The sequence below is a fragment of the Pristiophorus japonicus genome, chromosome 9 (assembly GCF_044704955.1).
Source record: "Pristiophorus japonicus isolate sPriJap1 chromosome 9, sPriJap1.hap1, whole genome shotgun sequence".
NCBI classification, from domain to species: domain Eukaryota; kingdom Metazoa; phylum Chordata; class Chondrichthyes; family Pristiophoridae; genus Pristiophorus; species Pristiophorus japonicus.
This window is the reverse complement of record NC_091985.1, coordinates 127,862,598-127,876,415: the sequence shown is the minus strand read 5'-3', so window position 1 is coordinate 127,876,415 and position 13,818 is coordinate 127,862,598. Positions and strand designations below refer to the sequence as shown.

The 13,818-nt window shown below is 44.9% G+C and overlaps 1 protein-coding gene across 8 annotated transcripts in view; it reads right to left on the bottom strand.

Annotated features, from left to right (window-relative positions):
• LOC139273219 (protein sel-1 homolog 1-like) overlaps nt 1–13,818 on the bottom strand; it is a 125,727-nt gene that overhangs the window by 87,518 nt on the left and 24,391 nt on the right. For all 8 annotated transcript variants that reach the window (XM_070889824.1, XM_070889831.1, XM_070889828.1 and 5 more), the window contains exon 2: nt 7,816–7,865. In XM_070889824.1, coding sequence (XP_070745925.1) covers nt 7,816–7,865 — 50 coding nt within the window. The remainder of the gene's footprint in view (nt 1–7,815; nt 7,866–13,818) is intronic.

The window sequence follows — 13,818 nt, the reverse complement described above, 5'->3', positions numbered from 1 at the left end:
TGCAGAGCTTTGATCTGATCCATTGATTGTGGGATTGACCAGTTCTGTCCATAGCATGCTGCTTCCGCTGTTTAGCATGCATGTAGTCCTGTGTTGCAGCTTCCCCAAGTTGGCATCTCATTTTTAGGTATGCCTGGTACTGCTCCGGGCATGCTCTTCTGCACTTCTCATTGAACCAGGGTTGGTCCCTTGGCTTGATGGTAATGGTAGAGTGACGGATATGCCGGGCATAAGGTTACAAATTATGGTGGACTACAATTCTGCTGCTGCTGATGGCCCACAGCACCTCATGGATGGCCAGTTTTGAGCTGCTAGATCTATCTGAATCAATCCCATTTCGCACGGTGTTAGTGCGACACATCACGATGGAGGGTGTCCTCAGTGTGAAGACGGGATTTCGTCTCCACAAGGATTGTGTGGTGGTCACTGCTACCAATGTGTCATGGACAGATGCATCTGCGACAGGTAGATTGGTGAGGACGAGGTCAAGTCGGTTTGTCCCTCATTTTGGTTCTCTCACCACCTGCTGCAGTCCAAGTCTGGCAGCTATGTCCATCAGGACTCGGCCAGCTCGGTCAGTAGTGGTGCTACCGAGCCACTCTTGGTGGTGGACATTGAAGTCCCCCACCCAGAGTATATTCTGTGCCTTTGCTACCCTTAGTGCTTCTTCCAAGTGGTGTTCAACGTGGAGGAGTACTGATTCATCAGCTGAGGGCGGTTTCCTTGCCCATGCTTGACCTGAAGCCATGAGACTTCATGGGGTCCGGAGTCAATGTTGAGGACTCTCAGGACCACTGCCTCCCAACTGTGCCGCAACCTTTGGTGTGTCTGTCCTGCTGGTAGGACAAGACACATCCAGTGATGGTGATGGAGGAATCTGGGACATTGGCTGAAAGGTATGATTCTGTGAGTATGACAATATCAGGCTACTGCTTGACCACTCTGTGGGACAGCTCTCCTAACTTTGGTACAAGTCCCCAGATGTTCATGCTGAGGATTTTGCATGGTCGACTAGACTGGGTGTGCCATTGTTGTATCCGAAGCCGGTACCAAGGTCAATGCCGGGTGATCCATCCGGTTTTATTCTTATTATTGTTTTTCGTAGCACTTGTGTGCAACTGAGTGGCTTGCTCGGCCATTTCAGAGGGCAGCTAAGAATCAACCACATTGCTATGGGTCTGGAGTCACATATAGGCCAGATTAGGTAAGGACAGCAGATTTCCTTCAATAAAAGACATTAGTGAATCAGATGGGTTTTTACGACAATCCGATCGTTTCATGATCACAGTTACTGCTCGAGCGTTTAATTCCAGATTTATTTAATTCACTGAATTTAAATTTCACAGCTGCTGTGGTGGGATTTAAACTCACGTCTCTGGATCATTTGCAGTTTTCCAATCTGCTAGGACCTCCCCAGAATCCAGGAAATTTTGGTAGATTACAACCAATGCATCCACTATCTCTACTATTTCTTTTAAGATCCAAGGATGTAAGCCATCAGGTCCAGGGGACTTGTCCGCCTTTAGTCCTATTATTTTACCGAGCACTACTTCTCTAGTGATATTGATTGTATTAAGTTCCTCCCTCTCTATAGCCCTTTGATTATCCACCATTGGGATGTTTTTAGTGTCTTCTGTCATGAAATATTTGTTAAATGTCTCTGCCAATTCCCTGTTCTCCATTATTAATTCCCCAGTCTCATCCTCTCGGGGACCAACATTTACTTTAGCCACTCTTTTCCTTTTTATGTACCTGTAGAAACTCCTACTATCTGTTTTTATATTCCGTGATAGTTTACTTTCATAATCTATCTTCCCTCTCTATCATTTTTTCATGGTTCTTTGCTGGCCTTTTACAGTTTCCCAATCCTCTGGCCTCCCACGAATCTTGGCCACATTGTATGCCCTTGTTTTCACTTTGATACCATCCCTTATTTCCTCAGTTTGCCACAGATGGCCATCCCTTCTCTGACAGTCTTTCCTTCTCATTGGGATATATTTTTGTTGCGAGTTATGAAATATCTCCTTAAATGTCTACCACTGCTCATCAACCATCCCATACTTTAATCTATTTTTCCAGTCCACTTTAGCCAACTCTGCCTTCATACCTTTGTAGTCTCCTTTATTTAAGTTTAGGACACTGGTTTGAGATCCAACTTTCTCACCCTCCAACTGAATTTGAAATTCAACCATGTTACGGTCACTCATTCCTCGGAGATCATTTATTAAGCCTGTCTCATTACACAGTACCAGATCTAAGATAGCCTGCTCCCTGGTTGGTTCAGCAACGTACTGTTGAAGGAAACTATCCCGGATACACTCTATGAACTCTTCCTCAAGGCTACCCTGGCCAATTTGCTTTGTCAATCAATATGAAGGTTAAAATCAACCATGATTATTGCCGTTCCTTTTTTAAAAACCTCGATTATTTCTTGATTTTTACTCCGTCCAACAGTGTAGATACTGTTAGGGGCCTATAGACTACGCCCACCAGTGACTTTTTCCCCTTATTATTCCTTATCTCCACCCAAACTGATTCAACATCTTGATCTTCTGAGCCAATGTCATTTCTCATTAATGCACTGATCTCATCCTTTATTAACAGCGCTACCCCACCTCTTTTTCCTTTCTGTCTGTCCTTCCGAATTATTAAATACCCCTGAATGATTAGTTCCCAGTCCAGGTCACCTTGCAACCGCATCTCTGTAATTAAAACAGCTTAAAAGAAGTGGCTGCAGATAGTGGATGCATTGGTTGTAATCTACCAAAATTCCCTGGATTCTGGAGTGGTCCCAACGGATTGGAAAACCGCAAATGTAACGCCCCAATTTAAAAAAGAAGGTCGACAAAAAGCAGGAAACAATACACCAGTTAGCCTAACATCTGTCATTGGGAAAATGCTGGAGTCCATTATTAAGGAATCAGTAGCAGGACATTTGGAAAAGCATAATTCAATCAAGCAGAGTCAGCATGGTTTTATTAAAAGGAAATCATGTTTGACGAATTTGCTGGAGTTCTTTCAGAATGTAATGAGCAGGGTGGATAAGGGGGAACCAGTGGATTTGGTGTATTTGGATTGACAGAAGGCATTCGATAAGGTACCACATAAAAGGTTGCTGCACAAGATAAAAGTTCACAGGATTGGAGGTAATATATTAGCATGGATGGAGGTTTGGCTAACTAACAGAAAACAGAGTCGGGATAAATGGGTTATTTTGTGGTTGGCAAGCAGTAACTAATGGTGTGCCGCAGGGATCGGTGCTGGGGCCTCAACTATTTACAATCTATATTAATGACTTGGATGAAGGGACCAAGTGTAATGTAGCCAAGTTTGCTGATGATACAAAGATGGGTGGGAAATTGTGAGGAGGACACAAAAAAATCGGCAAAGGGATATAGATAGGCTAAGTGAGTGGGCAAAAAATTGGCAGATAGATTATAATGTGGGAAAATGTGACGTTATCCACTTTGGCATAAAAAATAGAAAAGCAAATTATAATTTAAATGGAGAAAAATTGCAAAGTGCTGCAGTACAGAGAGACCTGGGGGTCCTTGTGCATGGAACACAAAAAGTGAGTATGCAGGTACAGCAAGTAATCAGGAAGTAATAAGGGGCGACCCATTTAAAACAGAGATGGAGGAGGAATTTCTTCTCTCAAAGGGTTGTAAATCTATGGAATTCTCTGCCACAAAGAGCAGTCAAGGCTGGGTCATTGAATATATTTCAGGCAGAAATGGACAGATTTTTGAGCGATAGGGGAACAAAGGGTTATGGGGAATGGGCAGTGAAGTAGAGCTGAGTCCATGATCAGATCAGCCATGATCTTATTGAATGGCGAAGCAGGCTCGAGGGGCTGGGTGGCCTACTCCTGCTCCTATTTCTTATGTTCCAATGTTCTTATTAGTCCAGGTCTCTGGATTACTGGTCCAGTAACATAACCATTATGCTACCGTTCCCAATATCATAGAATTGGCTGACTGGTACAGCCTATCTTTTTCAGATTGTTGCTGAAGGTAATTGCCCCTTTTAGAGATACATCAAACCTGTTGCTTCCGCAGATGATTTTCCTTAGTTTGACTTTACCAAATTTAATTAATCGCTTGATTTAATTCCAACCTTATGTTCAATACACCTCTGTATAAAACCCAGAATCCCATTTGTCTTTTGAAATGGCCTCTTCTAATTATATTCCCACCTGCTGGGAAGATGTTTCCCATGGCTGGGGAGTCACAGCCTCAGAATAAGAGGTTGACTATTTAAGACTCAAAGGGATGTGAATTTTTGGAATTGTATACCCCTCAAGGCTGTGGCTGCTCAATCATTGAGTATAGTCAAGACAAAGATTGATAGATTTTTGGATATTAAGGGAATCGAGGGATATGGGGATAGTGCAGGAAGATGGAGTTGAGGTAGAAGAGTACTGAATGACAGAGGAGGCTTGAAGGACTGAATGAGCTACTCCTGTTCCTGTTGCTTATATTCTGTGCAGATAGCTGTTGACGGATATGATGTAATTGGGATTACAGAGACATTGCTCCAAGGTAACCAAGGCTGGGAACTCAACATCCAGGGGCATTCAATATTCAGGAAGGACAGATAGGAAGGAAAAGGAGGTGGGGTAGCGTTACTGGTTAAAGAGGAGATTAACGCAATAGTAAGGAAGGACATTGGTGTGGATGATGTGGAATCTATATGGGTAGAACTGCGAAACACCAAAAGGCAGAAAACGTTCGTGGAAGTTGTGTACAGACCATCAAACAGTAGTAGGCAGGTTGGGGTGGCATCAAACAGAAAATTAGAGACGTGTGCAATAAGGGTACAGCAGTTATCATGGGTGACTTTAATCTACATATTGATTGGGCTAAGCAAACTGATAGCAATATTGTGGAGGAGGATTTCCTGGAGTGTATAAGGGATGGTTTTCTAGACCAATATGTCGAGGAACCAACTAGAGAGCAGGTCATCCTAGACTGGGTCTTGTGTAATGAGAAGGGATTAATTAGCAATCTGGTCATGGGGAAAAGTGACCATAATATGGTAGAATTCTTCATTAAGATGGAGAGTGACACAATTAATTCAGAGACTAGGGTCCTGAACTTCCTAAAGAAAAGAAACTTCGACGGTATGAGACGTGAATTGGCTGGAATAGACTGGAGAATGATACTTAAACGGTTGACGGTGGATAGACAATGGCAGACATTTAAAGATCACATGGATGAACTTCAACAATTGTGCATCCCTGTGTGGCATAAGAATAAAAAAGGGAAGGTGGCTCAATCGTGGCTAACAAGGGAAATTAGGGAAAGTGTTAAATCCAAGGAAGAGGCATATAAATTGGCCAGAAAAAGCAGCAAACCTGAGGACTGGGAGAAATTTAGAATTCAGCAGAGGAGGATTAAGGGTTTAATTAGGAGGGGGAAAATAGAGTATGAGAGTAAGCTTGCAGGTCACATAAAAACTGACTGCAAAAGCTTCTATAGATATGTGAAGAGAAAAAGATTAGTGAAGACAAATGTAGGTCCCTTGCAGTCAGAATCAGGTGAATTCATAATGGGGAACAAGGAAATGGCAGACCAATTGAACAAACATTTTGGTTCTGTCTTCACGAAGGAAACATGACTTACCTCCCGAAAATACTAGGGGACCGAGGGTCTAGCGATAAGGGCGAACTGAGGGTAATCCTTATCAGTCAGGAAATGGTGTTAGGGAAATTAAAGGGACTGAAGGCCGATAAATCCCCAGGGCCTGATAGTCTGCATCCCAGAGTACTTAAGGAAGTGGCCCTAGAAATAGTAGATGCATTGGTGGTCATTTTCCAACATTCCATGGACTCTGGTTCAGTTCCTATGGATTGGAGGGTAGCTAATGTAACCCCACTTTTTAAAAAAGGAAGGAGAGAGAAAACAGAGAATTATAGACCGGTTGACCTGACATCGGTGGTGGAGTAAATGCTGAAATCAATTATTAAAGATGTAACAGCAATGTATTTGGAAAGCAGTGACAGGATCGGTCCAAGTCAGCATGGATTTATAAAAGGGAAATCATGCTTGACAAATCTTCGAGTTTTTTGAGGATGTAACTAGTGGAGTGGATAAGGGAGAACCAGTGGACGTGGTGTATTTGGACTTTCAAAAGGCTTTTGACAAGGTCCCACACAAGAGATTAGTGTGCAAAATTAAGGCACATGATATTGGGGGTAATGTACTGACGTGGATAGGGAACTGGTTGGCAGACAGGAAGCAAAGAGTGGGAATAAACGAGTCCTTTTCAGAATGGTAGGCAGTGACTAGTGGGGTATCGCAGGGTTCAGTGCTGGGACCCCAGCTATTTACAATATGCATTAATGATTTAGACGAAGGAATTGAATGTAATATCTCCAAGTTTGCAGATGACACTAAGCTGGGTGGCAGTGCGAGCTGCGAGGAGGATGCTAGGAGGCTGCAGAGGGACTTGGACAGGTTAGGTGAATAGGCAAATGCATGGCATATGCAATATAATGTGGATAAGTGTGAGGTTATCCACTTTGGTGGCAAAAACAGGAAGGCACATTATTATCTGAATGGTGACAGATTAGTAAAAGGGGAGGTGTAACGAGACCTGGGTGTCATGGTACATCAGTCATTGAAGGTAGGCATGCAAGTACAGCAGGCAATAAAGAAAGCAAATGGCATGTTTGCCTTCATAGCGAGGGGATTTGAGTATAGGAGCAGGGAGGTCTTACTGCAGTTGTACAGGGCCTTGCTGAGACGACATCTTGAATATTGTGTGCAGTTTTGGTCTCTTAATCTGAGGAAGGACATTCTTGCTATTGAGGGAGTGCAGCGAAGGTTCACCAGACTGATTCCCGGGGTGGCAGGATTGACATATGAAGAAAGACTGGATCGACTCGGCTTATATTCACTGGAATTTAGAAGAATGAGAGGGGATCTCATAGAAACATATAAAATTCTGATGGGATTGCACAGGTTAGATGCAGGAAGAATGTTCCCGATGTTGGGGAAGTCCAGAACCAGGGGTCACAGTCTAAAGATAAGGGGTAAGCCATTTAGGAGATGAGGAGAAACTTCTTCACTCAGAGAATTGTGAACCTGTGGAATTCTCTACCACAGAAAGTTGTTGAGACCAGTTCGTTAGATAGACTCAAAAGGGAGTTAGATTTGGCCCTTACGGCTAAAGGGATCAAGGGGTATGGAGAAAAAGCAGGAATGGGGTACTGAAGTTGCATGATCGGCCATGATCATATTGAATGGTGGTGCAGGTTCGAAGGGCTGAATGGCCTACTCCTGCACCTATTTTCTATGTTTCTATGTCTCTGTTTAAAGATCTGTGTATCTACATCCCTACTCTGCTAAAAATATCATTTAAGGTATACTCCCATTCACAGTTCTTTTTGCCAAAATCAGTAGAAGCAACATACCCTTGATTCAAATGCTGATTTCCCCAACTAAATAAAATCAATTAATTAGTCAAGCAAGATCCACCCTTTACAAAGCCCAGATTCGCCCCTGCCTTTCCAAATGTACAAATGTCCTCTGATTCTGCCTTCATAATCCAAGTTAAATTTTTCATCGCTAAAAGCTCTGGATGGTGTCTCCCTCAGCCTTACTTCCACTAACGAAAACAAATTCAATTTTGTGAGACTTTCTTCATAATTTAGAGGCTCAAGTCCAGGAAGCATCTTTGCTGCCCTTCTCTGAACGTTCTTGCACAGCTGAATTGCACACAGTACTCCAAATGAAGCCTCACCAGTGATCGAAACAAAAATTGGCTGTCACATTTACAAAAGAAGGGATTTGCTTAGTATAGATGTCTCACCTCGTTTTTGGTTTGACTGTTTTTCTTTTTTGTAACACTGTTGTCTATATCTATAAATAAAAGCAAAATGGAAAAAAATTAACAGTTGGTTTCTCTATGCAAGTTTACAATAAAAGTTGTAATAATTTAAACAATGTGTTAAGATCTTTACAGTCAACGGACAGAAAAGCTCTTCATCAATCAATCTGGACTTGGCTTGAACCCAAGTCACAGATGTGAAAGGGCAGCATCTAGCCAACGACATTAAAAAGTCAAATTATCATTCCTGTAAAGCTACTTTTACCCAATAGAGCTGCAGAAGAAGTGGAGGTAAAAAATATAAAAATATTACGTAACATTGATCAAAATTTCAACAATATTCAAAATATAGCAGAATTTTTAAAAAATTGGCTCAAAATTTCTCAGCAAAGGTACCATATTTTTTCAAATGATCTAATTCTTGAAACACTCACTGATTCTCCCAGCCAATCTTTTATTCAGTCCCAACCACGTTTTTGTGACAGGAATGCATTTTTTGCAGGCTGTTTTCTGATATCTTGACATTGCTTTTCCATGCTCATGTTTTGGATTTTTACAAGATTTGTTTGTTTCAGAGAACACATGCACATGTCAGTCAGCACGAGTGTTGTGTTTATTGCAAGACATTTTAAAGAGAGGTTTAGTTTACATATTTTGTAACACTAGAGAAAGAATTACATTATTAAGTCTTTAATGAACTTCATGAAAGCTTGTCTGCAGCACGGACAAGAATGCTTACCTTTTTTTTTGAACATTATCCCTCCCCATCCTTCTCGACCTTCAACATAGTTGGCCAGACGATTCTTCTCCAATACCTCTCTTCTGTTGTCTTGCTTAGTTAGACTGCCCTCTCTTACCTAACCACTCATACCCAGAATATCTTCAACAATGTCTTCTCTTCCCAGCCACGCAGTATTACTTCCAGACCCAACTCATATCCGGACTGGGGTCAAGCAGGGCTGCGTCATCGCCCCAACCCTCTTCTCAATCTTCCTCCCTACCATGCTCCACCTCACAGTTGATAAACTCCCCGCTGGAGTGGAGCTAAACTACAGAACCAGTAGGAAGCTGTTCAACCTTTGCCATCTCCAGGCCAGGTCCAAGACCACACCAACCTCTGTCGTCGAGCTACAGTAAGCGGACGATGCCTGCGTCTGTGCACACACAGAGGCTGAACTCCAGGACATCGTCGACGTATTTACCGAGGCGTATGAAAGCATGGGCCTTACGCTAAACATTAGTAAGACAAAGGTCCTGCACCAGCCTGTCCTCGCCGCACAGCACTGCTCCCCAAACATCAAGATCCACGGCGTGACCCTGGACAACGTGGACCGCTTCCCCTATCTCGGGAGCCTCCTATCAGACATTAATGATGAGATCCAACACCGCCTCCAGTGAGCCAGTGCAGCCTTCGACCGCCTGAGGAAAAGAGTATTTGAAGATCAGCCCCTCAAAACTGTCACCAAGCTCATGGTCTACAAGGCCGTAGTAATACCCGCCCTCCTGTATGGCTCAGAGACGTGGACCATGTACAGTAGACACCTCAAGTCGCTGGAGAAATACCACCATCGATGTCGCCACAAGATCCTGCAAATCCCCTGGGAGGACAGACGCACAAATATTAGCGTCCTCGTCCAGGCCATCATCCCCCGCATTGAAGCACTGACCACACTTGATCAGCTCCGCTAGACAGGTCACGTAGTCTGCATGCCAGACATGAGACTCCCAAAGCAAGCGCTCTACTCGGAACTCATCCACGACAAACGAGCCACGGGCAGGCAGAGGAAACGTTACAAGGACACACTCAAAGCCTCCTTGATAAAGTGCGATATCCCCACTGACACCTGGGAGTCCTTGGCCATAGACCGCCCTAAATGGAGGAAGTGTATTCGGGAGTGCGCTGAGCTCCTCGAGTATCGTCGCCAAGAGCATGCAGAAATCAAGCGCAGTCAGCGGAAGGAGCGTGCGGCAAACTAGGCTCCCTGCCCACCCTTTCCCTCAACGACAATCTGTCCGACCTGTGACAGAGACTGTGGTTCTCGTATTGGACTGTACAGCCACCTAAAAACTCATGCTAGGAGTGGAAGCAAGTCTTCCTCGATTCCGAGGGACTGCCTATGATGATGATGATGATTACTTCCAGAGTCCCCCGCTTCCATCCCTCCCCGCCCCAAGGATCTATCCTTGCCTTCTCCTCTGCATGCTGCCTTTTGGTGACATCATCTGACGACATAGAGTCAGCTTCTATATGTGCACTATTGACACGTTCTCAACCACCTGCTTATAAGAACATAAGAAATAAGTTAAAAATAAAAAATGCAAAAAGTACTTGTCCGACATCCAGTCTTCGATGAGTCACAATTTATTCCAGCTAAAAAATTACTTGCATTTATATAGGGATGCGCTTATTTGTACTGCAAAAATGGCCACCATGCTCCACCCTTTGTCTATGATTGGCCCCCTTGGAGGATAAGCCACACCCTGATGTTTCACTGGAATGTGTAACTGGAACCGCCCATCCCAAGGTCTCACTGACTTTGCAAATTGTAACTCGATCCACTTTGACTCCCTGAAGTGACAGAGGACAGAGCTCCCCAGAAGACAGCAAGGGCCAGCCAAAGTGTCTTACCCCAGTCCAAGTGCATGCATCCCCCGGCCGAAGTGCCTTACCCCAGTCCAAGTACATCCCTCTTCCAGCCAAAGTCCCATGCCCCAGCGCAAATGCATCCTCCCCTGCCTCCCCACCCCGCCCGCCCCCCACCCCAGCATAGATGGGACAGGCATTGTGTACGGATTGTTAACAGGTTTATAGGATATGAAGTGAACAGTGACAGTGTCGTGACTTCTGGATTTCATCCACTCCAATGATGTCCCTTGTAGGGGGTTGGAAGAACATGATCCGTCTTCCCTGAGTTCCCTCTCTTCCCCTCGATCCCCTCCCACCCCATCCGTCTCTCTCCACCCCAGCCTCTCTCTCTCTCTCTCTCTCTCTCTCTCTTCCTCCCTTCCTCCCCAGCTTCTCTCCCTGTTATGTATGCAATAACGGTACAAACTGAGTACTGTTTAACTGAACAAGGTACACCCTTGGCTCTGCTTTATTCCAGCCCAAAGTGCCTGACTCACAAAATGGCTGGCCTTTTACACCAGAGCAGCACCATGTGCGTGCTGCTCAGTGGCCTCCAACAATGACACCATCTGATGGCTACAAACAGCATGTACATACATGATAATACCCTCCTCTGAGATCTTATCACAGTCTTTCACAGGTTGAGACGGTCCGGTGCTTTACGCTCCCAGTTTGACCATCTCAGTTCGATTCCGGCCTTGGGTGAATGTTCGGAGTCTGTTGTGGCTGGTGGCTGGATGGCTGACTTGTTGGGGGTGACAGTGGCCCCGTCAGGAATTGCAAGTCCATTTTTATTGAACAAGTCCTTGATGGAAATTCCGGGTTCACTGATGACCTTGAGTCCACTGAAGGCTGCTGGTAGGTTGGTTGGTCGTCGACGGTTTCTTCGTCTGACTGCTCCGGCTCGTCTGTGTGCCTCAGCTTTGTTTGATCCATGTGTTTCCTGCAAGTTTGTCCATTCTTGAGCTTAACAACAAATACTCTGTTGCCCTCCTTGGCCATGACCGTACCAGCTGTTATGTATTTAATACTCTTATGAATGACTCTATGAGGTCGAGTATTGTACTTGAGCTGTTATTATAACTCCAGAGTGAGGCACAAGCGTGGTGGGCAGCCTTTTTTCCTGGGCTCTGCACAGCTATGCAGGTGACCCTCAGGTCTCCCACCGCAGTGCCCTCCGGTGGCACATCTTGTGTGACTCGACAGTTAGTAAACATGGTCGACAGACATGACATCAGCGATCCATTTGGGACCCTGACCATAATTCAACACATATACAAGATCATTCACAGAAATCTCGCATGACACAGTTGCGCGATCATGGTACCCTTGTTGACTCTGTCTTCTGTATTCAACATGGTTACTTAAATCCGGGTGTACAAGAGATAACTTGGTCTTCAGACCTCTTTTCATCATGAGTTCAGCAGGTGAGACCCCAGTGAGTGTGTGGGGTCTCGTCCTGTAACTCAGCAGTATGCAAGACAAGCGGGTCTACAGTGACCCTTGGGTTACTCTCCTCATGCTTTGCTTGATAATTTGTACTGCACGTTCTGATTGCCCGTTGGACGCAGGCTTGAACGGTGCTGACCTTACATGTTTTATGCCGCTAAGTTTTACAAACTCCTGACTGGTGAAACACAACCCATTGTTGCTCACCACTAGGTCAGGCAGACCATGTGTCACGAACATGACATTGAGATTCTCTATGGTTGCCGTGGACGTACTGGATGACATGATTATGCATTCCATTTACTTCGAATAAGCATCCACCACCACTAAAAACATCTTGCCCAGGAAGGGACCTGCAAAATCTACATGGATCCTGGACCAAGGTTTGGAAGGCCATGAGCACAGACTCAGCGGCGATTCCGCTGATGCTTTGCTGAGCTGCATGCAGGTGTTGCACTGATGCACGCATGCTTCCAGCTCAGAATGAATTCCTGGTCACCATACGTGGGACCTGGCGATGGCCTTCATCATCACTATACCAGGATGTGTGCTTTGTGACTCACGCACAAACTTTTCTCTCCCTTTCTCAGGCATTACAACACGATTGCCCCAGAATATGCAATCTGCTTGAATAGACAGTTCGTCCTTGCTACGAATGTACAGTTTGGCCTCCTCGCACATTTGCTTAGGTATGGCAGACCAATCTCCTTGGAGGGTGCAATCTTTTATCACCGATAATATCGGGTCCTGGCTGGTCCAGGTCTTAACTTGTTGAGTGAAAGGGTACCTTCACTCTCAAAACCATCCATGATTAACATTAAATCTGCCGGTTGTGGCGTTTCCACCTCTGGTGTGGGCAACGGCAACTGGCTCAAAGCATCGGCACAATTCTCTGTGCCAGGTCTATGGTGAGTGACATAATCATAGGCAGATAATGTCAGCGCCCACCTTTGGATGCGGGATGAAGCATTGGTATTGATACCTTTACTCTTGGAAAGCAACGAAATGAGCGGCTTGTGATCGGTCTCTAATTCGAACCTCAGACCGAATAGGTATTGATGCATCTTTTTAACACCGTACACAGGGCGTTAAAGCTTCTTTTTCTACCATACTGTAGGCTCTTTCTACTTTCGACAAACTTTTGGATGCATACGCGACAGGTTGAAGTTTCCCCGACTCGTTGGCTTGTTGCAACCAATTCCATATGACGATGCGTCAGAGGCCAAAACTAAGCGTTTACATGGGTCATAATGTACCAGCAGTTTGTTTGAGCAAAGCAGATTGGTGGCTTTCTCGAAAGATCTGTCTTGCAATGCGCCCCACACCCAGTGGTTGCCTTTTCTCAATAGCACGTGCAGTGGTTCAAGTAAGGTGCTCAATTTAGGTAGGAAGTTACCAAAGTAGTTGAGTAGACCCAGGAACGAACGTAGCTCCGTCACATTCTGTGGCTTGGGTGCATTCTTGATGGCTTTGGTTTTCACGTCTGATACCATCAGCGGCAATTTTCCTCCCGAGGAATTCGACCTCGGTGCCATGAAGACGCACTTCAAGCATTTAAGTCTGAGTCCCACTCTGTCCAAACGCAGTAGAACCTCTTCCAGATTGTTCAGATGTTCCTTGGAGTCACGACCGGTGATCAGGATGTCATCTTGGAATACGACGGTTCTGGGAACGGACTTCAGTAGACTTTCCATATTCCTCTGGAATATTGCTGCAGCCGAGCGAATTCCAAACGGGCACCTGTAGGTAAATAGACAGTCCTTTGTGAGTGTTAATGCACGTAAGTCTCTTTGATGTCTCGACCAACTCCTGCGTCATATTGGCCGACGTCAAGTCCAGTTTTGTGAACTACTTCCCTCTGGCTAGCTTCGCAAACAAGTCATCAGCCTTTTTGTAACAGGTACTGATTG